At 44.4% G+C, this 27,086-nt stretch overlaps 1 protein-coding gene across 1 annotated transcript in view; it reads left to right on the plus strand.

Moving 5' to 3' along the window:
- LOC134504548 (ubiquitin carboxyl-terminal hydrolase 12-like) overlaps positions 1 to 26,447 on the plus strand; it is a 47,004-nt gene extending 20,557 nt beyond the window's left edge. Inside the window, exons 2-9 of the mRNA XM_063313813.1 lie at positions 579 to 659; positions 9,280 to 9,493; positions 13,239 to 13,465; positions 16,548 to 16,624; positions 17,659 to 17,742; positions 19,040 to 19,237; positions 21,462 to 21,540; positions 23,719 to 26,447. Coding sequence (XP_063169883.1) covers positions 579 to 659; positions 9,280 to 9,493; positions 13,239 to 13,465; positions 16,548 to 16,624; positions 17,659 to 17,742; positions 19,040 to 19,237; positions 21,462 to 21,540; positions 23,719 to 23,820 — 1,062 coding nt within the window. The 3' untranslated portion in view covers positions 23,821 to 26,447. The remainder of the gene's footprint in view (positions 1 to 578; positions 660 to 9,279; positions 9,494 to 13,238; positions 13,466 to 16,547; positions 16,625 to 17,658; positions 17,743 to 19,039; positions 19,238 to 21,461; positions 21,541 to 23,718) is intronic.
- Positions 26,448 to 27,086: the final 639 nt, after the last annotated feature.

Consider the following 27,086-nt stretch of genomic DNA (forward strand, 5'->3'; position numbering starts at 1 on the left):
AGGCCAGGTAGAGTGGAGGGAGACTCCTCTCCCCCTCCCCTAAGTCAACAACGGGTTTTAGTGGTGGGCCAAGCATAGCGTGATGGAAAGCATGTGCTCTTCTGGCTTCACTTTCTCTGCTGCCGAATATACCAGTATATTCCCTGTAGTACTGACTACCTCTGCTCTTTATAATAAATACGGTCTAGGGAGTGGTAAGAGGCTCTCGGTGTTTGGATGAGTTGCAGGTGGGCCAGTTTAATAAACAGAAGACGGAAGTGCTATATAACGGCCGAGTATTCCTTAGAGTTCAGTCTAGCATCTTATCCGCTGGTGGAATTCTCCCTTTGCGGGTTTCAGCGTTTTCTCTCCCCCAAATTCGCTTTGGAGGCTTGGAGACCCACCAGAGCAAATGTGAGCAGTGCACTGTGTTGCTGGGGGGGGGGGGGGTTTGCTGGAGCAGAAGATCCTTTCTGTAATGTGGGATTTACCCGTTGCACGTGCGAGAGCGAATTCTTCTTGCTCGGAGATGCCTCTGTGTAAAATGTTTGCACTGCTTAGTCCTTTGCTTCCTTGGTAAGCATTGCTTTGTTTTCCAGGGCATCAATGCTTCTGCTTTGGAGAAAGAGATTGGCCCGGAGCAATTTCCTGTGAATGAACATTACTTCGGCTTGGTTAACGTGAGTGGCTCTTCCGTGCTTCTGGGGCGGGGGGGCCGTCTGATAATCCTTCCTTCTGTCATTCTCGGATTCTGAACCAAAGAGGGTTCCTTTCTGAGCACCCCTTGTGTCCGATACCCCCGGAGCCAGTTTGTACCCTGAGACTCAGAAACTCTGCTTAAAAATCGATCTTTACAAAGTTAACTAAGGCAAGCTAAAAAAAAGTTAAAACGTTGGTCTTTTTTTTTTTTTTTTGGCCTGAGCAAATGTTTCAGGGTCTAGAAGGAGCAAAGGAAAACTAGGATAGAGTTTCTGAATTGGTGCAAAGGATGCACGTGCAAGGCGAATCAAGAAATAAAAACGTTCTTCGCTGGAGCCGCCAGTCGCCTCTCAGAAGCAGTAGACGTGCCACAGCGACACACTCCCCCGAGAGCTGGCCCTCCTTGCAGGTGAAACCAAATCTCAGGTGCTGCTGGTTTTTCATCAGCCAACTCTTTTGAGGGGGAGTGCGCAAGATTTTAAGTAGCTGCACCACAGTGGCAAAGCTGTGAGCCGCGTGCAAAGTTCAGCCACCCGGCGCATCCCCCACACCAAACTCCAGCCTTTTGCCCCTTCTGTGGTTTAGGCTGGGCATTTTAAGGGGCGTAGGTGTTGCTGTAAGGCATCTCTTTCACAGTTAAGAATATTCCAACCCCGTTTAACTGGTTTTAACCATTTTTGTGGGATTTTAAGAGGCAAAATTGGCATCTTCAGCCAAGGCTTTACCCTTTTCATGTCTTAACACTGTGTTTTTCCTGTCACTCCAAGCCTTTGAATGTGACTGCCTGGTCTCTTGAAAAAGCAACCCAATTTAAAGGCTGTTTCTGGGTTGGATCTCCACAGAGGCTATAAACATCCCTTGGTGGGATCTCTGGCTTTATTATGACCCAACTTAAATGCCAAGGCTAAACCTTTCTTGGGGATCTTCAGGGACTCTGGCAGACTGAAAATATTCCTGATTTTTGACATGGGTCTGGCTACATCTGTAGGAGGAATGGGCAGTGTTTTTTAGCCAAGGAACAAACTTCAGTTTTTTTCCTTATTTCTGCCTCCAAAGATCAGGAGGGACAAAATCACCAGAGTGGAAGGGATTGTAATATTCAGCCAGATTTTTTTTATTTTTACAAGCTTGGGGAGTTATTCATAGGAAATAAATGTAATTTTCTGGGGGTTGATGCAATATTTAAGCAATAAATATGCCACTGAAAATTGCTGTTTTGCCACCAGAATTTGGTGGTGTGATGTTGGGGGCTCTGGAGGCTGCAAAAATGGCTTGAGGAGCCACATGTGGCCAGCCACTGCTTATTCCTGAGAAACAAGGGGAAAAAAAGGAAATTTGTTCACTGTTTTGCAGGATACAAATTGGAGTTTTTAAGAGAAAAGTCAGAGGTCGGTTTTAGAACTCTTCAGTTCTGGTTAGTGTACTGATAGCAGGAGGCATATAATATCTATCCATCATGCTGTTACCTAAGTGTATTTTATCTGCTGTATCAAAACAAAAAAGAATAAAATATAAGTGCCTAGCTTTTCTTCATCTCTTAGTGAAGCTAATAGCAGGTTCAAGAGTAGATTTTTTTAATCCTGGGAGAGAACTTCCAGGATTGTTCAGAGATGTCTAGAAGCTAAATTTTAATAATCATGCTAAAACCTTCCATACAAGAAGGTGGTAAAGATGGTACAGTTCCTCTTCAACGCATTTATCCAGGCATCAGCAACACCTTTTGGATGACTAACTCTCTCTGAAGACACTTAAAGAAAATCATTTTATACTGAATACATCAGCTAAGACATCACACTGACAAGAAAGGCCCGCATAGTTAAAGCAATGGTGTTCCCCGTAGCAACATAGGGCTGCGAGAGCTGGATCATAAGGAAGGCTGAGAGAAGGAAGATAGATGCTTTGGAACTGTGGTGTTGGAGGAAAATCCTGAGAGTGCCTTGGACTGCAAGAAGATCAAACCAGTCCATCCTCCAGGAAATAAAGCCAGACTGCTCACTTGAGGGAATGGTATTAAAGGCAAAACTGAAATACTCTGGCCACATAATGAGAAGACAGGACACCCTGGAGAAGATGCTGATGCTAGGGAGAGTGGAAGGCAAAAGGAAGAGGGGCCGACCCAGGGCAAGATGGATGGATGATATTCTAGAGGTGACGGACTCGTCCCTGAGGGAGCTGGGGGTGTTGATGACCGACAGGAAGCTCTGGCGTGGGCTGGTCCACGAAGTCACTGAACAAATAAACAACAACAACATCAGCTAAATTACTAGGAAGATTTCATTGCATGGAAACCCACCTTGCCAGTCTTAAAACAGTCTTACCAAGTTCTGTCCCATTTCTCTCCTCAGTTAAAGCACTGCTTCTTGCCTTTAAAACCTTAAACATCTTGGAATTAGGAAGTCTTAAGGAGAGATTTCTCCTACGAGAACATTCCTAATATTAAAAACCTCCTGAGATCCTTCTCCAGATCAAGCTGCCTTAGGAATTTGTGGCACCCATAATGGGGATTTCTGAGTAGTAGTATTTCTGGAATGTTCTGCTCAGGAAAGCTGTGCCTGGCCGGCCTTTTCAGTCATAGGGAAATACCTGTCTTTGTACTCCGGGCTTGTAGATGTTTACAGTTTCCTTCAAGCTTACTGTCAGTTTACCATTATCCCAGCTGCTTCTCCCTGCACACAGACACTGGGAGTTATTGCTAAGGCATATACAGTATGTGTAGAGATTCCTATTCAAATGCCAGATTTGTAAGTATTGATCTGACATGCTGATCTGGAGTGGGCTAAGACAGGAAAGAAGGTACATTTCAGCAGCTGTGGACCACTGCTGGGGACAGGGGATACCTTGACATCCTCATCATCACTACAACAAACCAACCACAAGTTGGAATAATTATGCAAATAAAACAAATGCTGCTTGCTGTATTTGGCTACATATTTTAATACATCATTCAAATTCTTAACTTAGTAACAGAAATACAACAGTGTGCCCATTAGCCTCTTCTAGTTGTAACAAAAGCTAATTAGTAGAGAAATTAACACAGTTCAAAGAACAATACTATCAGTAAGAAAATGTGTGTGAGAGTTTGGGATGTGTAAGAAATTATAGGGAACGTTAAAGAGGATATGTAATACCTGATGCAGCAAACTAAGTTGGCTTAGCTTTGGTCACAGCCAAGATGGGAAACTACTTTGGAACCGTAGGTATAGCTCCTTGCACTTCCCAGTGCAATAAACTTGCCAATTTTCTGTCCTCCTCATGATTAAGGCTATTCCTCTTTTTTTTTTTTTGGTGGGGGTGGTGGCTGCAGGGGGAGATAGGAAGGGGAATTCAAAGCATGTTAGAATTGAAATGTTTGCCTAATCGTGTAACTTATGGGGGCTCCCACTGTCAACCTTATCCCTATATATTTCATTATCTGAATTATAAATTTATAAATTATTGAATTATAAATTCTACAGTGGTTTTCTCCATCTGCAGCTATGGTAAGATAGTCCGCTTCTGGAACTTTATGGAACCAGAATGTTCCTTAAGGCTCTCAGGATTCTTTTTAGTGCGGTTTAGCAGCTGCAGCACATTGCTGGGCCATGCTTAACCTATGTTCTACCAGGACACCTCTCACAAGGACTACTGCCATTTGCTCATTGTCAGATGCTTAAACCTGCCCCAATCCTGTGGAAGTAAACATAAGGTTTGACCCCAGGTGTGGTGAGCCTTGAGCTCATATTTAGAATGCTGAAAGCTGGATTTGAACTTCCAGATGTGTTCTATCTATCTATCTATCTATCTTATCAAATTTATCACCACCCATCTCCCAAAAGGGACTCTGGGCGGTTTACAATAAAACATAAATAAAAATATAAAACTGTAAAACACTATAATAATAAAATAAATATAATAAAAACCTCGAAGGCTGGAAGTTCTTTATGGTTTGCAGACAGAGCAAGGTCCTTCTTAGAAACTAACCATCCCCAGGAATGGTTACTCTCCCTCCCGCCCCAGGCATGATGACAGAACCAGGTCTTTAGCTGTTTCCTAAAGTCCAAGAGGGAGGGAGCCAATCTCACTTCCGGGAGAAGGATATTCCAAAGGGCAGGGGCTGTTGCAGAGAAGGCCTGCCTTCTGGACCCTGCCAGATAGAATTCTGTTGCAGATGGGGTCCGTAGCATGCCCTCTCTGCACGACCGGGTAGGATGGGTTGATGTGATGGGGAGGAGATGGTCCCTTAGGTAACCTGGACCCGTGCCATATAGGGCTTTAAAGGTAATGACCAACACCTTGAATTGGACCCAGAAGCATACTGGCACCCAGTGCAGCTCGCAGAGCAAAGGGGTGAAGTGTGCTGATCTTGGGAAACCCAAGATCACCTGCGCGGCTGCATTTTGCACCAGCTGTAGCTTCTGAATACTCTTCAAGGGTAGCCCCATGTAGAGCGCATTGCAGTAGTCTATATGGGAGATAACCAGGGCATGAGTGACCGTTTGAAGGGCCTCTCGCTCCAGGAAGGTGTGTAACTGGCGCACAACACGAAGTTGCACAAAGGCCCTCATAGCCACGGCCACCACCTGCTCTTCAAGCAGGAGCCGTGAGTCCAGGAGGACCCCAAGTTACGCACCGGGTCTGTCTGGGGCAGTGCAACTCCATCAAGAACTAAAGATGACAATTTCCCAGAAATCGAGGAGCCATTAATCCACAGCCACTCTGTCTTCCCTGAGTTCAGCCACAACCTGTTGTACCCCATCCAGGCCCCCACAGCCCCCAGGCACTCAGAAAGGGTGGCCACAGCATCACTTACTTCCCCTGGGATGGAGATGTATAATTGGGTATCATCTGCATATTGATGATACCTCATCCCATGGAGACGGATGATCTCGCCCAGTGGTTTCATGTAGATGTTAAAAAGGAGCGGAGAAAGTACCGAACCCTGCGGCACCCCACAAAGGATTTCTCGCTCCCTATCAACACCGACTGGGACCGACCCTGGAGGAAGGTGGTGAACCAGCGCAGAACCACGCCGCCCACCCCCAACTCCCTAAGTCTGTCCAGAAGGATACCATGGTCGATGGTATCAAAAGCCGCTGAGAGGTCAAGAAGAGCAAGGATGGATGCACTGCCTCCATCTCGGTCCCACCAGAGGTCATCCATAAGTGCGACCAATGCCGTTTCCGTCCCATAACCGGGCCTGAAACCTGACTGAAAGGGGTCTAGATAATCCGTTTCATCCAGAATCCTCTGGAGCTGCAAAGCCACCACTTTCTCAACCACCTTCCCCAAAAAGGGGAGGTGGGAGACTGGGCAAAAATTGTCCAGTACAGTAGGGTCCAGCAAGGATTTCTTGAGGAGGGGGCGCACCAGCGCTTCCTTAAAGGCTGCTGGGAACACCCCCTCTCTCAAGGATGTGTTTACCATCGCCTGGACTCAGCCACACATCACCTCCCGCGCTGCTTTCACCAGCCAGGAGGGGCATGGGTCTAATTGGCACGTGGTAGCATTTACAGTCCGAAGGATCCTGTCCACTTCCTCGGGTTCAACAGGATTGAACTGGTCCCAGATAACCTGGTAAGTATGTTCCCTGGGTATCTCCTCTGACTCTGTCTCATGCTTGGAGTCCAACTCGGTCCGGATCCGAGCGACTTTATCCTGCAGGTGCCCCGAAAATTCCTCCACATGGCCCTGTAGATGAATTTCTGACTCCCCTTTCCCTAAAAGGGATCGGGTAATCTTAAACAGGGCCACTGGGCGGCAATCTCCGGATACAATAAGAGCGGAGAAGTACTGACGCTTCACCGCTCTTATGGCCACAAGGTAGGCCTTAATCATGGCTCTAGCTTGTGTTCGGTTGGGTTCGGCCTTTGTCTTCCTCCAGCGGCGCTCTAGGCGTCTCTTAACCCTCTTGAAAACCCTCAGCTCCTCCATAAACCATGGGGAGTGGTGGGTTTGGGTGGGCAAGAGAGGCCGCACAGGCGCGATCCTCCCTATTCCAGGCAGCAGCCAGGGTCTCTGCTGGACTGTGCAGGAGAGACTCGGGTATAACCCCCAGCTCCCTCTGAAACCCAGCCGGGTCCATCAGTCACCGGGGGTGGACCAATCGAATGGGGTCCTGCCTCCCTGCGGAGGTGGACAGCATGAGAGAATGTCAAGGCCACCAGGGTGTGATCTGACCGTGACAAAGGTGAAAGATGTAATTCTCCCCTCAGATCATCTTGCCACTGCTCCGACAAGAAAACTAGATCTGGGGTGAGGCCACTGTCTCTAGTCAGGTCCCAAATAATCTGGAACAGGCCCATGGTAGCCATGAACTCCCTGGCTGCTTCCGAGGCCTGCCCCAGGGAAGGCAGACTGAAGTCCCCCAACACCATAAGCCTGGGGAACTCCACTGCCAAACCTGAGACGGCCTCCAGCAGCTCAGGCAGGGAGGTTGCCACGCAGCAGGGAGGCTGGTACAGTAGCAACACTCCCAACTTTTCTCGGGAACCCAGCTTGAAGAACGGGGACTCACCCCCGGCCACTTGTGGAGCAGGACCCCTGACGGCCACTAGGGATTCTCAGATGACAACAGCTACCCCACCTCCCCTGCCCTGAGGTTGCGGCTGATGCCAGACTCGAAACCCAGCTGGGCATATCTCCGAAAGAGCAACACCTCCTGCCACGCCCAGCCAGGTTTCAGTAATACATGCCAGGTCTGCCCCCCCTTCTGTGATCAAGTCACATAAGAGAATGGGAGCAGCACAGAAGAGTAGAATTCCATTGGCCTTGGAGGGAGGTTAAGAAACAGCATGGAGGGCACCCCATGGGAACTCTAATAGGCACAGAGGTAATGAGGTGATGAAACCCATTGACCATGTCAAGGTCCATGGCACTGCTCAGTCTCTCTCCCCCCTCAGTGTTCTCCATGTAGGGAAGTGAAATTGCTGTAATGTTTGTAACAACCCTGGTAAAGCTATGAAAAACATTTCAAAGCCATTTTGATTCAGTTTCCTGCCTTGGGGCAAGTGATTCACTTGAACTGATTTGATTCAATTGAAGATTAGTTGAATTCAATTGGATTCAATTGAAGATTAATTGAATTCAGTTGGATTCAATTGAAGATTAATTGAATTCAATTGGATTCAATTGAAGATTAATTGAATTCAGTTGAAGATTAATTGAATTAAATTGGATTCAATTGAAGATTAGTTCAATCAAAGCACCCTGCTGAAGCTTTCTACAGCCCAGTGTTGAATAATGCAACTTCCATTCTTTTGCAAAACTTCCTTTTGAGTGTATGAATATATATATATATATTTATATTTATATTTATATTTATTTATTTTACTGTCTATTGAGATTTAGCATTGTCTTGGCAAGGAGGGAGGGGGCTGTGGAGATCTGAGAACGATGATGTATTCTGAATGTCAAATGATTCCCCCAGAAGCACTTATCCCATCAGATTCTCTTTTCTTTCTCTGAAATGAAGCAGCCTTCAAATGTGACAGATGCAAAACATCTGCTTCCTGCTAAGAATCTCGTAAACAGGAAGCATGATGAGACTACCTCACTTGCCCCCTGAGGCATTTTCCTCCAAGGAGTGCTGGTGACTTCCCTGCGTATTCCAGATTTGAGCTGACTCTGAAGGGGATCTAGTCTAACTCTGTGGCATCCCATCAGAGTTCTGTCTGTTGCTGGGCTCCTCACATGCATCACTCTGTCAGAAATGGCACCCTCTGCCCTGACCACCATCCCGTGTCTGACAGTCTTAACTGTCAACAAAAGCATTGCCCCAGGTTCCTCTGGAGTGACATCCAGCAAGATGTGATTTCCCTCCCCAGTTAACTAGCATTGCTGGTTTGTGAAACAAGCGTAGGATCTGAGGGTGGGCCAGATTGCATTGCAAAGCTTTTAAAAAGTTGGGGTCGGCCTCCTTTGCTCTCTGGACTGAGGGCCAATAAAGGAAACATGACAGACGTAAAAGAATTCATAGTTTTCAAGAGTAGCAGCAAATAGAGATCTTGGTCTCCTTCCCATGGCCTGTGAGATTTGATTTCTGAGATTTGATTGTTTTGAGGGGCATCTTGCAAGGAAGAGCTCCCCAAGAGTAAGAAGCAAGTGTAATTGCTTTGGTCCAAGAGGAAATACAGAACCCCTAGATGGGCAGTATGTTGACTGGCATCAATGCCAAACGACATGATAAATTGGGCACGCTCTCACATTCTCCAAAACGTTCCTCAAAGCAAGCTGTTCATAGTTGAGGAAGTGCTGAGAAAGCCCCAGATTAGCCCACAAGGCTTGCAGTCCCAAGGCAGATTCACAGTTGAGATTGCAGAGTGAATGCGTTCGTAGCAAGTGTGGCCAGTTCCAGGCTAAACAAACCATTTGGGGACAAAAACATCTCATGCTCCCTCCAGCTCTGAACACACAAACAGATTTGTCTTCCCCTCAAATGTCTTTTTGTGAGAATATTGTATGCAACACGTTCAACTTTTATAATGCTCTGCCAGCCTCCCCCTGCCCTCTTCCTTGGTAGCTCACTGGGTTTTGAGTTTTTTGTTCTCCTTTTCCTGCAGCTGAATAACCGTTTCCCCTGATGCCCCCTGCCCACTTTTTCCCTCTCTTTCTCTCTCCCATCAGTTTGGGAACACCTGCTACTGTAACTCGGTCCTCCAGGCCCTCTACTTCTGCCGTCCGTTTCGGGAAAAGGTTTTGGCCTACAAGGTCCAGCCCCGCAAAAAGGAAAGCCTTCTGACGTGCTTGTCAGACCTCTTCAACAGCATTGCCACCCAGAAGAAGAAAGTGGGGGTCATCCCCCCCAAGAAGTTCATTTCCCGGCTGAGGAAAGAAAACGGTAACTGAGCCGCTTGCTTCTTGCATGTTGTGTGTCTTGGTACAGTGGGTGCTTCAGATTTCGTTAGATGTCGGTTTTTGTGGACTGGGAACAGCTGTGGTTGAAGCCCCTTGGATGCCTCTCACTCAGAACTATGGATTTGTGGGAACAGAGGAAGTTCCCTTATACCGGGGTAGTCAACTTGATGTCCCCAGAGATCTCCCTGGATGCCCATTAAGCTCCCTGCCCCACCTGACCTTTGAAAAAGATTCTGTTAATAAAAAAAGCTGAATAGGAATCTGTCTCCTTGCAAAGCAGAGCACCGCCATGTTGATCTGTAGCAAAGTCTTTGGGCCCCACTAGGATGGTGGAGAGCATCCTGGTTCAGCTTCTGATTTTTTTTTTTCATCGTATGGCATAGCAGTTGCATGTTCATGCTGCCTTTTCTTGCTGGGAAATCCTTGTGAGGTCCAGCAGCCAGATGTGTAGACTATTTAGCCGTGACAAGTCACGTTGCCCGGGGTGCCCCACGGGGAGGCTAGTCTCCATTGCACCGAGTTGGGCTGAGAGAGGGACTGGCCCAAGGTCACCCAGCCGGCTGTCGTGCCCAAGGCGGGACTAGAACTCACAGCCTCCTGGTTTCTAGCCCAGAACTTAACCGCTAGACCAAACTGGCTCTCAGCTTCTGATTAAAGAATGCCTTTTAACTGGCCATGCCCACCCTGACAACTAGTTAGGAGGTAAATCAGACTCCCAAAGCCACCATTTTGTAACTGTGCCCATCTTCTGCTGTCAGAATTCTAAATACGCCCCTAACTAAAAAAGGATGGCCTATCTCTGCCTTTTACTGGGGCAGACAGGTAGCCCATCGAGTCCAAAACTGCCTGCAGTGATAGACGGTGATTGTTTCTCTGTAGTGTTCAGAGAGGAGTTTTTTCCTGGCCCAAACTAGAAGTAAACCTGAGGCCTTCAGTCACATTGAACAGTCACCTGTTCTGGAGGCCTGCTAATGTGTACGATAGTTACGATTTTTGCTCTGTGCTTGATGTAAAAGAGAACTAGTATGCCTTTAAGCAGGTGTTTGATATCTGTTGAGCAAGGTTTTTCAATATACATCCATCCATCCATGCAGGCTGGATCTATGCTCAGTTACAGTTGCTTCCTTGTGCGTCTGTAAGTACTGACTTGGATTTGAACGTGGAGGGGAAAATGCTTGCTGCAGAAAGTTTAATGCTGAAATATTCCAATCCTCCTGGTCTGCCTATTGATGATGCAGACCAGACTAAAACGGCTGAACTGAGGTTCGTTTAACTCATAGTGGTCTTAACGCCACTCATGATGGTATTAATCAGGGTTTATCTCCTATGGGAACCGGTGGCACTTCAGCTCAGCTACCTTTGCCTGCCAGTTTAGATAACGAAAAGCATAATGACACCTTTTGTCATGGGCCAAGAAATCTATTGGCTCAAAGAAATGCTGTGAATATGTTTACATCTCCGTTTTAAAAATCTGTTTTTACTGAGCATTTTTGAAAAAAGGAAAAGTGAAGAAAAAAAAATAAACTAACAAAAGAGAAAAAGGGAAAAAAGGCAAGACAAATAAGATAATTAGGGAATTTACAGGCGTGATAGAACTGAGGTAATTTTTTCAGTATTTCATTAGTTTTAAGTAACTGAATATGTTCTATTGTTTTAAAAATGATAGACCATTGTTAAAATCAAAATAATATATGAGTATCAGCTGCAATAAGCACAATATAAATCATAAAACAAAATGAAGGATTACAGTAATTTCTAGCTAAGCAGTTGAAAACCAGTCCTCATTTAATAGATCATTGATAGCTAGAACATTAAGAACATGTTTTAAAAAGCCCCACATTTCAGTACAAACCCCTATGTGGAATTATAATCCAAAAATTATAATTTTTGGATTATAATTCCACATATAGAGGAAGTTGAGTTAAGTTAAGTTTCCAAGTTGAGTTAAATTCTATGTCAGATTTACCTTTGAAATACAAAGTTATTTGGGCCGCCAAGGCGTACTCTCACAATTTAATTTGCCATTCTTCCACAGAAGCAGCTGTACATTTCCAGTCGGGAGCATAGAATATCCTTCCAGCAGTTACCATCTACAATGCTAGTTCATTATGCTTTGTGGAAATGTAAGGTTTAGTAATATTTAATAAAATAATAACAGGTTGGAGAGAAACGCAGCTTTTAGAAGCTTCTTCGTTCTACAGGTAGTCCTCGCTTAACGACCACAATTGGGACCAGCATTTCATTTGCTAAGCAAAGCGGTCATTAAGCAAATCCGACCCGATTTTACGACCTTTTCTTTTTGTCGGTCATCAAGCAAATCACCGTGGGCCTTAAGCAAACCATGAGGTCATTAAGCGAATCACACGGTTCCCCATTGATTTTGCTTGCCAGAAGTTGGCTGGGAAGGTCGAAAATGGCAATCATGTGACCATGGGACGCTGCAGTGGTCATAAATGCGAACCAGCTGCCAAGTGCCCAAATCATGATCACGTGACCACAAGGATGCTGTGATGATCGTAAGTGTGAGGACTGGTCATAAGTTGGTTTTTAGCATTTGTAAGTCCAAACTGTCACTAAATGAATGGTTGTTAAGTGAGGACTACCTGTATTATAAATCATTTTCCAGAATAGTTGAGCTTTACAACATTGCCACCAAATACGAAAAAAATGATCTGACCTAATTGTTGTTTTCAACGATTTTTAGAGAATGAACTATCCATTTTAGTAATCAGAGCTGGAGTAATATAGCAGCAGCAAAACATACTATGCCAGTTTTCTCTAAATGATAATATTTGGTGTGAAGTTAACGTTTTTCTTCCATTTAAATTCCCATTGTTGCATATTGTTACTGTACCTAAGGTCTGCATCCATTTAAATCTCATGGTCTTTAACTTGTTCAGTTGCTGACTCGTATCTCACCAACAATTTATAAACAGGGCTCAGCAAATGCTTCAAATTTTGTGTTAAAAGGTTTTCAAATTCAGTCCACTCTTCAAGTATTCCTCCTCCTAATGAACTTACTTCTCAAGTGCTGTAAGTGGTTAATAAAACTTACGGAGTTGTCAAAAATTAATTGAACATGATCACTAGAGAGAGATGAATCAACTCTGAATTTTTGCCTCTGGAAAATTGATGCCATTTGAATATATAACGCTTTTCCGGTGAAACAACAGGTGGTATGCAAACAGTGGTAAATATGTGTGTGTGTGATAAATATTCTAGTTTCAAGCCCTGCTGGTTTACGAGAACGGTGTGTGCCACCCAGCTGAGCAGAGATGGCTTGTAATCTAGCAAACAGTGTTGACCACTTCCAATTTTATACAAGTATACGAGCGGAAAACATTTTGTCCCAGGGGAACAAACCTTCAGATTCACTTGCCCGAGTTCTGTGCACTTTGATGTGCTTTGCACAAGGTAGCTTCCTAGTTGGAGGAGGAGGAGGAAGAAGAGGTGATGGTCATTGCACTGTTTTGGACTTTCTTTTCGGAGTATCAGGACCCCTATTACAGAACAGATAAACTTGGAAAGAGACCTACATCCCTAACTCTTTCAACAACTAGGGGGACTAATGAAGTTAAATGTGCTTATTTTTAATAAAGGCATGCCCCGTTGCCTTCTACCCTGTCTTGGTATCTGACATTCTGTAATGACTTCAGCTGCACTAGGCTGGCAGTCCAATGTCTTAATTCCTCTGCTCTTCCTTTTGTTGTGTGCCGCCCTGTTTTCAGAGCTGTTTGACAATTACATGCAGCAGGATGCCCACGAATTCCTGAACTATCTGTTGAACACAATTGCGGACTTGCTACAAGAAGAAAAGAAGCAGGAGAAACAGAATGGGAAACTCCAGAACGGAAGCGTTGAGAGTGATGAAGGGGAGAAGACGGACCTCACGTGGGTCCATGAAATCTTCCAGGGAACACTAACAAATGAAACTCGGTGTTTAAATTGTGAAGCTGTAGGTAGCTCTTTACTTTCTCCTAAACTCTTACTTAATGTGGTTCTTTCCCAAGAGGGTTGATTGTTTTTTCCCCTCTTCCTATTCTGAGTATATAAACAGGCGAATGGTTATCTCCTTCTAGCTGCTAAACCTGCATTTAGCTAGCTCAGTGTTTCTCAACCTTGGCAACTCTAAGATGGGTGGACTTCAAGTCCCAGAATTCCCTAACCAGCAGAATGAATGAGTGAATGAATGAATGAATTCTGGGAGTTGAAGTCCACCCATCTTAGAGTTGCCAAGGTTGAGAAACACTGAGCTAGAATATAGAGGTGGATGGATAGATAGATAAATTCATTAATGAATGTCATTCTCTGAAGTGACTGACAGGGTAACTCTTCAGTTTTGCTCTTTCCCTTTGATCTTTAAAAAAATTGTCTCTTAAATTTTAAAGCCAGGTAGGCCACGTGATGCCCAGGAACACGAATGCTTTCTTTTGGCATTCACCAGGGTCTCTATCCCACCCAATTTTAATTTGAGAAAGATTCTTTTGATGTATTTTAAATGGAAAGTTTAGAACCTCGAGCACCCCAGCCGCTAATATTTTTATTTCCAGGAACACCTCAAGACCCCACATAAGGTCCATAGGAACCCTTTGAAAACGAAGACAGTAGATTGCTGCAACTTAGTGCTTTCTCTGGAAATGTGCCCATGTGCGCAGAAAGAAGCAGAGCAAATGGTGGTGCTAAGGAGTATCCTTGAGCATTAAAGGGGTTTTCAGGAGGCACCTGTTTGCCTTCACCGGTTTGTGACTGTCCACACCCACTGTTACAGCTGTTTTACGTGGGTGCTAACAACATGCTGTTAAATATGTCATGTGGCTGAGCATGAGAAAACCTGTGCCATACATTTCCGGTGATAGGACTGTAAAAGTACAATGTCCTCAGCCAAATCACAGAATTGTTACTGTCTGCTCTGATCAATCAGAGGCCCCTTGAAGCTTCCAGCAATAATCTTTCCCTCATGTTCTGGAGATTTCAGGCTGGAACTCTGCCTGGAAGACCCAGTATTGTCCTTTCAGTCTCAATCTGGTGACTTCTCTGTTGGCTTGGATGCCTGGTCCTTGTTTCTTACAGATCACAGGGGTGTTGTGTGTGTCTTCCATTTTGTTGTATATATTTTTATAACAATAAAGCATTTAGGAATGGGAGGCAGAAGGGGCCCAATTTCCTCTTTAGGGGTGTCATTTTGTTGGCACACTTGGAAGAGGAGAATAAACGAGCGCTCAGGGACGTACAAGGGATGTTTCTAGCAAATCCCCCCACTGCAAGGCCAGCATATGAACATTTCCATCAGTTTCTGGAGTAAATTGGAATGAACAACACAGCCTGGTTCCAAAGAACAACACAGCTCGCTTTTGAAGGCATGCCCCAGTCATCACCCACTCTTTCACATGGCTTTAGAAATGAAATGAAAAAGAATTTCCCAAACAGCCTTGGAGGTAGCTCTGCCCTCCCGCTGTTCAAAGAAAAAGAAAAATCAGACATTTGATTGAACAGCCCCAAACCCTTAAGAGGCAGCTGGGATTGTTTGTTAAAGCTGACCTGATTTCAGAGAAACAAAAGCCTTCAGTGGCCAGGAGGATGCTTTCCAACTGCGTTTTTACCTGATCGCATCAAACTTTTTCTCTCTCTCTTGAGCAGGTTGAGGAAAATTGGTTGCCTCTCCTGTTTTTGAGGCAAAACTTTTTGAGGGCTAAAATAACAGGGCACCTCTTTGACTTAACACTTTTTAAGGACAGGAGGGCAGATTAGAGTTGGGCATCTATCCAATCTTCACTGTTGTTCATGGCAGCAGTGCAGTGGCATTACTAATGGCAGGAATGGTGTGATGTCTTGCTGTGACCCTGGAGGATCTTTCTAAGTGGGTGCAGCTCTTTTTCTGCAGCTAGCCTTGGTGGTGTGAAGAAGACAGCAGCCAGTCTTCTTGCCTCCAAAGAGACTGAGAAGGTTAGAGAAGGTCTTCTGACTGCCTTTAAACCCAGGCTGCAATATAGGCTTCAGAGCAAAGATTCCTTGCCATAACTGGTAGCCATCTGCTTTCAAGAAGCCCACACAGAGCATGAAGCTGACAACTCTGCCCCACTCTGTCTCAGTTCTTGTTCTTCAGAGCATGCCCCCTTGAAGTAGATGCCCAGTTACATTCTTCAGTTTAAAGGTACTGATTTGGGAGCATGCAGTACTTTGGAGCTGAAGCTTTGGAGTAGACACGAGTGGGTGTCTGGTTTGCATCTCCTCAAAGAAACCACTTTTCCTGATCTTGCATGGTAGGTTGAGTGAAGGAAGTGCTGGCAGTGTGCCAAGCCCTCCCCAAAGTGCCTTTTCGGCTTTGGATTTGAAGTATTCCACATCCCTACCCTGAGTCTGTTCCTGTGTCCTGCTAAGCCAGGCGGTTGGCTTGTGGTGTAGCGCAGCTACAGTCTCCAGGACCCCAACCAGGAAGTGAGTTAGTTTAGGGCTTTGTGCTAATTCTGCCCTCACCTAACCAGAGAATGTACATTTATAGTGACTGCATTCTTGGGGGGAGACAGTGTGACATCCAGATGAGCCTGTTTTGGGATCCAGTTTCTTAACACATAACTTTTCTGTCTGCTCCTTTTTTAGAGCATGTCTGCCCTGCAAAAATGCTGGGACTGATGCGGTAGGGCAGTGTTTCTCAACCTCAACAACTTTTAAGTTGTGTGGACTTCAGCTCCCAGAATTGCCCAGCCAGCATGCTGGCTGGGGAATTCTGGGAGTTGGAGTCCATGCAAAGTTGCTGCGATTGAGAAACACTGAATTAGAGTCTAGTAACCTATAATCTTTGCCTCTGTATCATAATAGTTGTCACTGATTTTTTGGGACTGTGATGAAGGCAAGCATAAAATCCACTGCTTGTCCAGTTTCCTAAGAATATCAGTAGGGAATATGACCGGTTTGGGAGCCTGCACCAAGATGAAAGATTTACCAGAGAGCAGTGCTAGGAATTAGTTGATGCACAGTTGTACGTTCTTCATTCCATTTCTTAAACATTTTAAAAGCTGCATTTTTTTGTTCCCTCCAAGGTGAGCAGCAAAGATGAAGACTTTCTGGACCTGTCGGTTGACGTGGAACAAAATACATCAATCACACACTGCTTGAGGTACGCTTTAAACAAAAACAAAAAGCGCAGCCAGATAAAGCAAGAGGATGCTTTGCTTAACCCCGGGACACTGAAGCTCGAAGCCAACACTAACACATTAAATAACTTCCTAGAGTGTTATTTATTTTTATTTAACGATGTACATTCTGGTCTGAAATAGTGTTTCAGGGAGAGTTATTTGCTTGCTTTGGCCATCATACAGCTGCAAATCTGTGAATTACGCTGTAGATCCAGTTGTTCTATGTGACAATGATGCTATCAAGTGATCTCGCACGCACAAACCCACACGCAATAAATGATCAGCGGCAATTACTCGATTGGAATTTATGTTTGCCAGGAAGGGTCACAGTCATACAAAGTCATCAGAAGTGGCTCTTTCTTACAGTTACTTCTCTGAGTCATTGAGGGACGGGGCCTGAAGGACCCTCTTTAGAGGGGAAAAAGTAGAACAAAGTTGAGCTTCAACCACTAAACTGCCCATTTTGTGGTCCTGGATGGCATTTGCCTTTCCCACTGCAAACAGAGACTGCTTTGGCTTACAGGTAGTCCTTGCTTAACAACCACAATTGGGACTGGAATTTCAGTTGCTAAGTGAAGTGGTCATTAAGTGAATCCAACCCAAGTTCACAATCTTTTTTGCAGTGGTCGTTAAGTGAATCAGGTGTCAAGCAGACCACAGTGGTCGTTAAGTGAATCATGTCATTCCCCATTGATTTTGCTTGCCAGAAGCCAGCTGGGAAGGTTGAAAATGGCAATCACGTGACCACAGGACACTGTGACGGCCATAAATGTGAACTGTTTGCCAAGCGCCCAAATCGTGATCATGTGATGGGGGGACACTGCGATGGTTGTGAGTGTGAGGACCGGTCATAAGTGGGTTTTCCCAGCACCGTTGTAAGTCTGAACCATAACTAAACAAATTGTTGTTAAGCGAGGACTGCCTGTGCTGTATGTGGGAGCCCTGTAAAGATGACCCTGAGAAAATCTGGCGGAAAACCTGGTGACTGCAACTCCTCCATCCTTCCTTTTTGCAGAGGGTTCAGCAACACCGAGACACTCTGCAGCGAGTACAAGTACTACTGTGAGCAGTGCCGTAGTAAACAGGAAGCACAAAAGAGGTGAGGCCAAGATGCATTTTTATGACGTTTCTGGGTCCCACCGAGGAATTTGGCTCATGAGCCCCTTGCAACAGGCTTGGAAGGCGGGCTCTGCCGAGAAAGGAGCGACAGGCTCTGATCGACTCGTCCGTTTCCAGCTGAGCAGGGTCTTTCTGTTCGTTACGAACGAGGCATTTCTGACTCTTACAGCTATTAGCATGTGCTTGAGCGCCTTGGGCCTGGTCTCAACCGTGAAGAATGGCTGAACGACGTTTCTGCACGGGGAGGAGAAGGAACGAAATAACTCTTCCACACTCCTCGCTATTCCGTTCATTTCTTATTTTGCATGGCTGACTCTGCTGCTTTTTTAGAAAGTACTTTTTTACACACGACCATAATGCTGAAGCTTCTTTCCTTGCTCCTTCCCGAGCAAAACCTTTAAGTTCAAAGGTGACCAGTAGCTCATGTCTGCAATCACTGCTGCAGTTCAAGGATTGACTTCTCCTTCTAGGAGAGGCGTGGGGAATCCTGGGGCCGCCTGGAGCCTTTTAGGGCAGTGGCGTCCAGTGGCTGTTGGAGCCCAAATGGATGTTGTGACTCGTGTCAAGCCGTGAAATTAATTCCACCAAATAAAGAGACAAGCAGAATTGTGCAATGAATTCTGCACAGGACCGGATGGTATTGCCTGTAGAATTTGACTCTGACTGGCACCAAACTAGAGTTTCCTTGATGCAGGATTTGGCGGTGGGGGGAGTCCGTGACCCTGTCTGCTGACTTACGTTCTGTGCTGCCAGGCCTGAGTCTAAATTGAGGGACCTCTTTATGTTTGAAGTAGGAACAATTCCATTCTCCTTGCTTCAGGCTTTCCTTGTAGAAACACTAGTCAGCACCAACCTTTCTGCCTTCCTTCTTTCCAGCTGCTGCAGATTTGGATCATGAGACTAGAATATTTTGCCCCTTTGTTTCTTCCTTCCTTCCATGAACACAAGAGGCCCCTAGTTTCTTCTTATTTCTTAGTTAGTATTAGCCAGGGCCAAAAGGTAGAGAACCTATGATTGGGTGGTTTGGGCCCAAATGAATAGCTGCCTTGTGTTCAGTTGTTGCTTAGTGCTCAGATCACCCCACTGCCACGTGGTTTGGGAAGCCTGCTTCAGATCTTCCCTATTTTTTGTTTTTTGCAAAAATTTACCAAGCACTGTTTTGTTCACTGGGTTATTTTTTTTCCCCCTTCATAAGCTCTCTCAGTGGTATTGGGAATGCTTTCGTAAGACCAGCTTTTGTTTTTTCTCCCTCGTTTGACCTTGCATTTCCAATCAAGGATGCGAGTGAAAAAGCTGCCTATGATTCTTGCTCTGCACTTGAAAAGGTTCAAATACATGGACCAGCTACACCGATACACCAAACTTTCCTATCGTGTGGTCTTTCCTCTGGAGCTTCGACTCTTCAACACATCGGGGGACGCTACAAACCCAGACCGGATGTATGATCTCGTGGCTGTTGTGGTGCATTGTGGCAGGTAAGGGCCCCAGAAAGTCACAGGTGAGTTACTGCCTGCTGATGCTTCCTGAGTTGGCAGGTGAGCTTCAGGGAGACCCCCAGCTTGAACCAAAGAACAGTTTGGGGCTTGCCTTCCCCTGTTTTGGAAGTGGTAGATCAGCTATCAGAATACAGAGGTAACGGCATACAGTTTCAGACAGGGCTGTGATTTGCCTTCATCCTCTCTCCGTTCAGTTCCCACTTCTCCTTGAGGACCCTCTCAGCTAAACTTGTTCTCACTAAGCTGCTCTTTGTTCTTAGCAGATGACCTCCTTCCCTGACTCTCACTGCCTCTTGCATGCTTTATTTATTCATTTATATTTCAAATTTCTGTCACCGCCCATCTCCCCCGAAGGAGGAGTCCGGGCGGTTTACAACAAAACAAACAAGTTTAAAACCATAAAACATAAATTCCAATACAGACCATCATTATAAATATAAGATCCTTGTGTTACAATCCTTCATTATAACCCTCCGCTGCGAACTTAAAGGAAAATTCTGCAGTTTTTCCTCTCTTTCATATATTGTCTGGCCTTTGTATGCCTTGCTCTACCAACTTTCCCCATTTTGTGTGGGTCCGCACCCCTGGGATAGCTTTACTAGATAGAGAAGGATGGTCAGGATTGTGTTTAAGACTGTTGATGAGGCAGAAGGTCCCCTGTCTGTTAGCAAGTGAATATTTAGTACCATTTCAGTGGTGAAAACAACACAGTGAAAATGTGCATACGGGAATCATTTGCATTTTTTTTCCTCCTTGGCTGTATAACTGATACACACTTTTCTTAAATGTGTATATCAATTATGTAGATTGATGGAAAATGTTGCATTATTTGTAGGAACCAGATGCAGGATACTTAATCTTCTGCAAAGGAAAATTGAAACAAGCTATTATTAGAACAAAGAAGCTATTAAAGCTGTTTGGCCAAATGATTTAAGGGTTTTGTATAGCAGCACCACCAGGTGGCTAAGCTGCATATAGTCCAAATGCTTATTGCATCCATTAATTTTGGCTTTCTAATCAGTGCCGAGTTATAAGCCTCCCTAATTAGTTTTTGTAGAAGAGGAGTGTAGAATCATCCTCTCCCTCTCAAGGGTTCCATCTCAGTCACAGATTGAATTCCCACGTCACACTGAGCGTGATTTGTGTAACCATGGTTTGCTCACTGAACCATGATTGGCTGGCTTCCCACATCATGCTACTCTGCACACGTTGGCCTAGCACAAGGTTTGAATCTTTCTGCCCAGTAGAAACAAAGCTTAGGTTGTCACATATGGTTTGGGATTAATTTTCCTAAATATATGTTTAGGATTAAATTTCAGGATGTAGGCGAGATCTCCAAAGCATATATTTCTTTGTGTTGGAAACGAGTCTGCTATTTGTGGACGGCTTTTGCTTTCCTTTGTTTTATTTTATCACTTTGTATGGCAGCCATCTTAATTGCATGACTCTGGGCAGCTAACGATGCTTAGAAACAAGATAAAAAGCACATAACAAAAGGATAATGCTTATACTTCCTACCCAGTGGGCAGCTTGCGAGCAACACGTCTCATCTAACCAACCAAAGTTGGACACAGGAGTGGAAAGGCCATAAAGAACATCAACATTCAGTTAAGGATTCGCAGCAGCAGCAGAAGTACCATGAAGAGTGTAGAGAGTGGGCCAGAGTTCTAGATGAGCATCCTGGCCACACAAGTACCAAACCACACCCCAGAACCAACATTGCTTCCAGCATGTGACAGGGAGTTGCCTGTAACTTTTAAGGAGAGAGTGGTGGTTCTCATTAGCCCTTAAGGAGCTAAGTCTGCTCGGGAGAAACTCCTGACTCCTGAATCAGTCTTTACTCCCAAGAACCCCTGCACTTCTGCACTATCCCTTTCATTGCTTCACCACTCAATGGTGACACCACCCTTGGGATTGTGGGAGAGCTTCGGGATCAGATGCCTGAAGGGAGCAGCTCTCTCCCAGGTCAGGCCTGAGTCCTCATCCAACCTTCCTTCCCTCTCTTTACTAAGATCAAGGATTCGGCAGAGGTGGCCATGGCAGAAGATAAGCCACAGCTTCCACTGAAATAGACAGGGGCACAACCAGCTTTACTTACACTCAAGTCAAAGAGGCTTCTGAGGATAAAAATCTGAGGAGACCTGTAGCTAGGTGCCTAAGTGTCAATGTCCAGCATTAACATTACCTCTCTCCTTCGTTGCAGTGGCCCAAATCGTGGACATTATATCACCATTGTGAAAAGCCATGGGTTTTGGTTGCTATTCGATGACGACATCGTAGAGGTGGGTTTGTATCTTGCTTCGGCGCTTCTGTGTAACTTTGGGTCAAAGCCATCTTCAGTTTGTACTTTTGTAACTAAATATAAATACCTGCTCTTCATAATCGTGCAAGCAACAGTTCCACCCCCACCCTCCAATAAATCAATACTAATAAGCCTTCAAATAACATCAGCAGAGAGCAGTGCAACAACAGTTTGGTATAGCAGAAGACTCAGAGCTCTGTTCTTCCTGCCAAGCTTCAGGTGAGGAGCTGCAGGATGCTCAGGGCAATGTCAGAATTAGATGGTTTCGTAGTAAAGGAGGACAGGATCTCAAAAATCGGATGCTTACTGGAAAAGGGTCCCAGGCTATTTAGACCATGTGAGTCAGCAGCAGCATCAGATAGTTTGGGGAAGTGGAGAAGGGAACCAGGTAAATTATGGAGCTTGGTACAAACCAATGTTTCTCAGCCTCAGCAACTTTAAGATGGGTGGACTTCAACTCCCAGAATTCCCAAGTTGAAGGCTACATACCTTAAAGTTGCTGAGGTTGAGAAACACTTGTGTAAAGGACTCCAGCATTACGCACCATTTAATAACTGAGCAGCAGCATTCTGCTCAGGTGATGACTGGTGTAGTCATCAGGGTAGCGACAAGGTTATTAATTAACCATGGTTTAGCGTAGCCAAATTGTCTGGGCTCAAAGAGAGCTGCAGATAAGAAATCTGACGCTAAAAGGAGACATTGCTAGACGCTGCACATCCGTCTGATGTCTGTGGCTCCGACTGACTACACGTTCCATCAGCCAAAGTCAACAATAGATGGGATAAATGTTTTCCACACGGAAATGTGAGACCAGAGGTACACAGAATTTCGTATTTGAACCAACCAATTCAAAAGATCCTGTCTTGGATCAGAGAGAATGTGCATGGATGAGACAAAAGTACAGAAGTATACTTCTACAGAGTTTGATGTGGTGAAGACATAATTTTTTTACAATACAGTTTTGACCACTGCAGCATTCTTGTTCCTAGAGGTAGGTAGATAAATAAAATTAGATAGCTAATTCACCACGACACTGGTTGCTTTGCTCCCCCAGTGGGTGCTTACAGCTTTACCAGAAGCAGTAAATTGGAAGCAGTTCTATTAGATTGCCCCCCACTTCCAAAACTCACACGCTCATAGACACAATAAGTTCTTTTGCAGCCCAGTTAATTTTTCTTAACTGCTGTGATTAACGAGTTGGGAAGAAAAACAAGGACCAGGTTTACTTTTCAGGGCTCGGTATGAAAGGTTCTCTCAGGTCTGGAGAAAAAAGTGTTAGTGATTCAGTGTTTCTGTCTGATGAAAGCTAATAACTTTGAGAGCAGATGTCAGTACTTTGAAGCATTAAGTCAGGGCTGTCTGCAGAGTGTGGAGCTTTTATGTGCGGTGTGCGTAAAAACCTGGCAGAGCTTTGACCACACTGTGGTGGCTATCATCTTGATTTTTTGGACCGTACTCTCTGGATGCCCCTGCCATAAGTAGAAGGCAATGCAGAAATCACAGATGGAGAATATGGTGGGATTTGCAACATTTGCTCACTAGACAGATGAAGAAGGTTGGATCACATATGAACCCTGAATGGTCACAGGTCACATCAGCCCATTGCCCCTGGGACAGGTGAACTGGGCAGCGAATGCCCACCTCCCCTTCAGGCCAAGATGGAAACAGCCCCATTTTAGTTATTTTTGTGTGGAGCCAAATAAATGCATTCAGTTCTGTGGACTGCAGGCCACAGGGCTAATTTTGCAGAGAAATTGTTACTAGCAGCAAAGAGCGAGTGGGTCCTTTTAATTCATTGATTTGTTGCATATTTAATGTATTTTAAATGTATTAAATTTAATGCAGTGGCCTTTTCTTTTGCCTATTATGTCCAGCTGTTTGTCCACAAGCACCAGTGAGACAGCACTGTTAGGAAGGTTAGGTCAAGGTCTGATGTTACCTTTTGGTGACATTCTGCGGGGGGGGGGGGGGCACTGGCTTCAATGTCAATTAAATTTTAATGAAATGTACACAAGCTTCCTCTACAGGCAGGGCCTCCATGATGGTAAAGACCAGAAAAGTCCTGCTTAAGTCAGGACATGAGAATGCTAGACCAGAGGAAATGGACAATGATCCTGATTCTCCCTCCCCACTAATTGTCCATTGCCTTAAATTGTAGAAAATCGACGCTCAAGCGATTGAAGAGTTCTATGGATTAACCTCAGACATTTCCAAAAATTCGGAATCTGGATATATTCTCTTCTACCAATCAAGAGACTGAGATGGCACATTTTTGGAACAACTTGTGCACAAAAGAAGGGATCAAGGCTGTGCCCAGAAAGGACAGCATAGAGAGAGCAGAATCAATTCCTCCTCATTATCATGGGCAATTTTCAGGAAATCAAGTGGTGCGTTTCCTCGAGGAGAACTGCCCTGAGTGAGGATGCATTTCGCTTTGATTTTCTTTCTAGGCTATTTTATACTTGCTAACTTCCAAAATCTTTTACCTCTACTTGAAACCTGGCTGCTGAATTATTCAAGAACCAAGGACGTGATTTTTTAAAGTAACATTGTAGAATCCATTTACTGTTCAGTCGTGGCTTAAGACTCTCCTTTGGTTTCCGTTAATGCCATTTTTCTGTTTTCTAACAGAATGATTTCCCCTCCAGTGTCTGCTCAATATCTGCCCTGTTATGGGACACAAGCAGGAGAAAGTTGATGAAAGTTGCAGTTTTGGCAGTTCAAGATTGCGGCCAGCTTAAATCATACTGGAAGCATCGTGGTTTAATTTTTACTTTTTTTGTGTATGGGAAGAGGACACTAGGTGTTTCTACAGAATTGAAGATTTTGTTAAAATGTCACTTTTATTTCAGATAATACTATTTATTCTACATTTTTTCCACTTTGTCTCTTTCTTAAGATTTCCTTGAAAAAGTAATTTTTATATGCTTTATAAATCTGTTAATTCTTTTTAAAAAGAGATTTTGACTCAGAGCCACAATACAGTAGAAGTCAGGAAAGAAATAGGTGTAAATTTTGAGGTCACATCTAGCATTAAAGCTGAAATAACAGCCTCTTGGAGCTATTCTCTAAGCCAAAAGTGCCCTCTGCCGAAACAGGATCTATTTAGTGTTCAGTTCTGCGTGTAAGAAGCAATTCTAGGCATGGATCAACATGCTGTAAATGGACATCACAGCTCTAAACATTGACGTTTAAATCATATTCATGATTTTGGCCTTGGGAACAATTCAGGGGAGGGTTGAGAAGAAAGCACTCAAATTAACATCCATCAGTGTCTTGGAAAGGGTTCTTCTTCATGTGATCATCTTCTGCTCCCCACATAACATTTTCCAGAACATGTTTTTGCTACTGCTGCTGTTGCTGCTTCAACAGAGAAAAAAATAAGGCTGTATTAGGAAGACTGGATTACAGTTAGTGTCTATTTTCCAACATTATGAATTATAACTCTAAGCATTCTTAAGAGGGAAAAATGTGCAATGGAGAAGACTCTACCAGTATTATTTAGGTTCATGAGAACCTTGGATTGGGTTGTGACCTAAGGACCAGTCTGGGGTGTGGAACCATTGATGTCTCTCCCTCCCTCCCTCCCTCCAAAAGCTTCCTAGCATACTAAAGCATTCTTAAGGAGACATGATGCACAACCACCTTCACAGTGGATGGGAGCTAATCCCAGGAGCCCCTGGTGGGCCTTGATGAATGCACAAAGTTCTTTCTTGGTCCACGTGAATGGAAATAAGAATTGGCTTCCTGTTTGGGAGAACTCTAAAATTATCTCTGCTCGTCCCAAAGCATTCCTCAGTCATGTTCTGCTGGCATTTGCCAAGAAGGAAACTGACTTGAGAAAATTTCAAAACCTGAGCTCTTGCTTTCACTCTGGGGTTTGAAGGGCAGGCAAGCTTCCAAAAGTTTGCCTGGTTTGTGCCAGCAAAGAAAAGCTGTGTTTCCCTTGCTTCCTTGGGTCCATGTTTGTTGGTTTACCTTTTCATTTGGAAATCTTTCCCTTGCATTGCAAGGATGGGCAAGGATGTCCATCTGCTGCAGCATCGTCCAAGCCTCATGGACCATGTCTGTGAAGAAAGAGACTTGCCTGATTTTGCCTTGGCCCACTTCAGAGCATCAGAGGATCTGTAGATTTCCATGGGAGGTGGGAGAAGTTGGAACTGACTTTCCAAGAGCAGACCCTCAGTGGGGACACCAAACCTTCCTGGGACTTCCAGGGAGGTTATAAGATTGCAGCCATTGTCTTACAGTAGCCGTTTTCTTTTGGTTACCAGTGACGTTCCATTAGAGACTGACACATAATGCCATCTATGTGTTTTTAAATGATTCCAGAATTCACGTTTCAGCATTCACACTATTTCAGGAAGGCAACTGATGTGGATATGTTATGTCCAATATGCAAGAATCATATTTCTTCAGAGGTTGTCATCAGTAATACAAATAGCTGTTGACAACCAGTTGACAGTTATGCATTATTTATGCATTATGTGTAAACTTTCTCTTGGTTAGAAACCTCCAAACGAAACCACAAAAACCCTTAACCCAGTCTATTGTGGAGATGCACCATGCAGTCATGTTGTAGGCCCAGGTGGGGTGAAGTTGAGAAGTCCATGGGCAAAGCCCCTCACATCTGATGGCAGTTGCAACCACCTAGCATAGGAGAACGATAAGCTTGTATTTTGTATGTTTGGTGATAATGTTTTTACAAATAATACCTGACTTGAAAGATGGAGAGAATATTGAAAAATATATGGTATAGATTAAAAGTGCACTTTTGCTACAGATTTATAAGGGGATGAAATTGGAAGAGAATGGTGTGATGTGACTTCTGTATAATAAATGACCCCTGATGTCGCCAATAAAGGTCATGTATGGTGAAATGTCTCAGACATGTGTCGGTGTGTATTTTTTAAATGTCATTTAGATGCCACATAGAGGCATCTTGGTACATTTTTTTATCCTGCTCTTTTTCAGGACTCTCAGAGTAACAGCTGGTTCCATACATTGGGCTAAGCCATGGTTTGTTGAACAAACTACAATTTTATGAGTTCACATTTCACATGAGCCGTAAGTCATGGTTTCCAAACTGGGTTTTCAGCCAAAACAGAAAGCCAATGCCAAATGAGTTATATTATTGTGTAGCGTAATATAAATTTGATTTCTGCCACTTACTTCCATTCTATTGTTCAAATCTCCTAATGGTGTGGATTTTGGTGAGAGGGCATACCTGAGCCAACTAGTGGGCAGTAGAAGCTGACCTCAGCCTCCACATGTCTAGCTCAGCACTCTTAGCATGGGCGAGGGTTCCCTGCAGTCCTCCAATAATTTTGGACTACAAACTCCACATGTGAATTCCACCAAAGAGAAATCCTTTCATTCTACAGTAGAAGTGATGAGTTTGGAAGACCAACTTTATTTGCATCTATGCAGTTCTAGTGGAAGTGTTAGCTTATATTGCAAATGCATGTCAGTAATAAATGTTCAGAGCCCATTGCAGTTCTGTCGTCATAATCCTTATATGTGCCC

This window comes from Candoia aspera, chromosome 12 (genome assembly GCF_035149785.1).
Source record: "Candoia aspera isolate rCanAsp1 chromosome 12, rCanAsp1.hap2, whole genome shotgun sequence".
NCBI lineage: Eukaryota > Metazoa > Chordata > Lepidosauria > Squamata > Boidae > Candoia > Candoia aspera.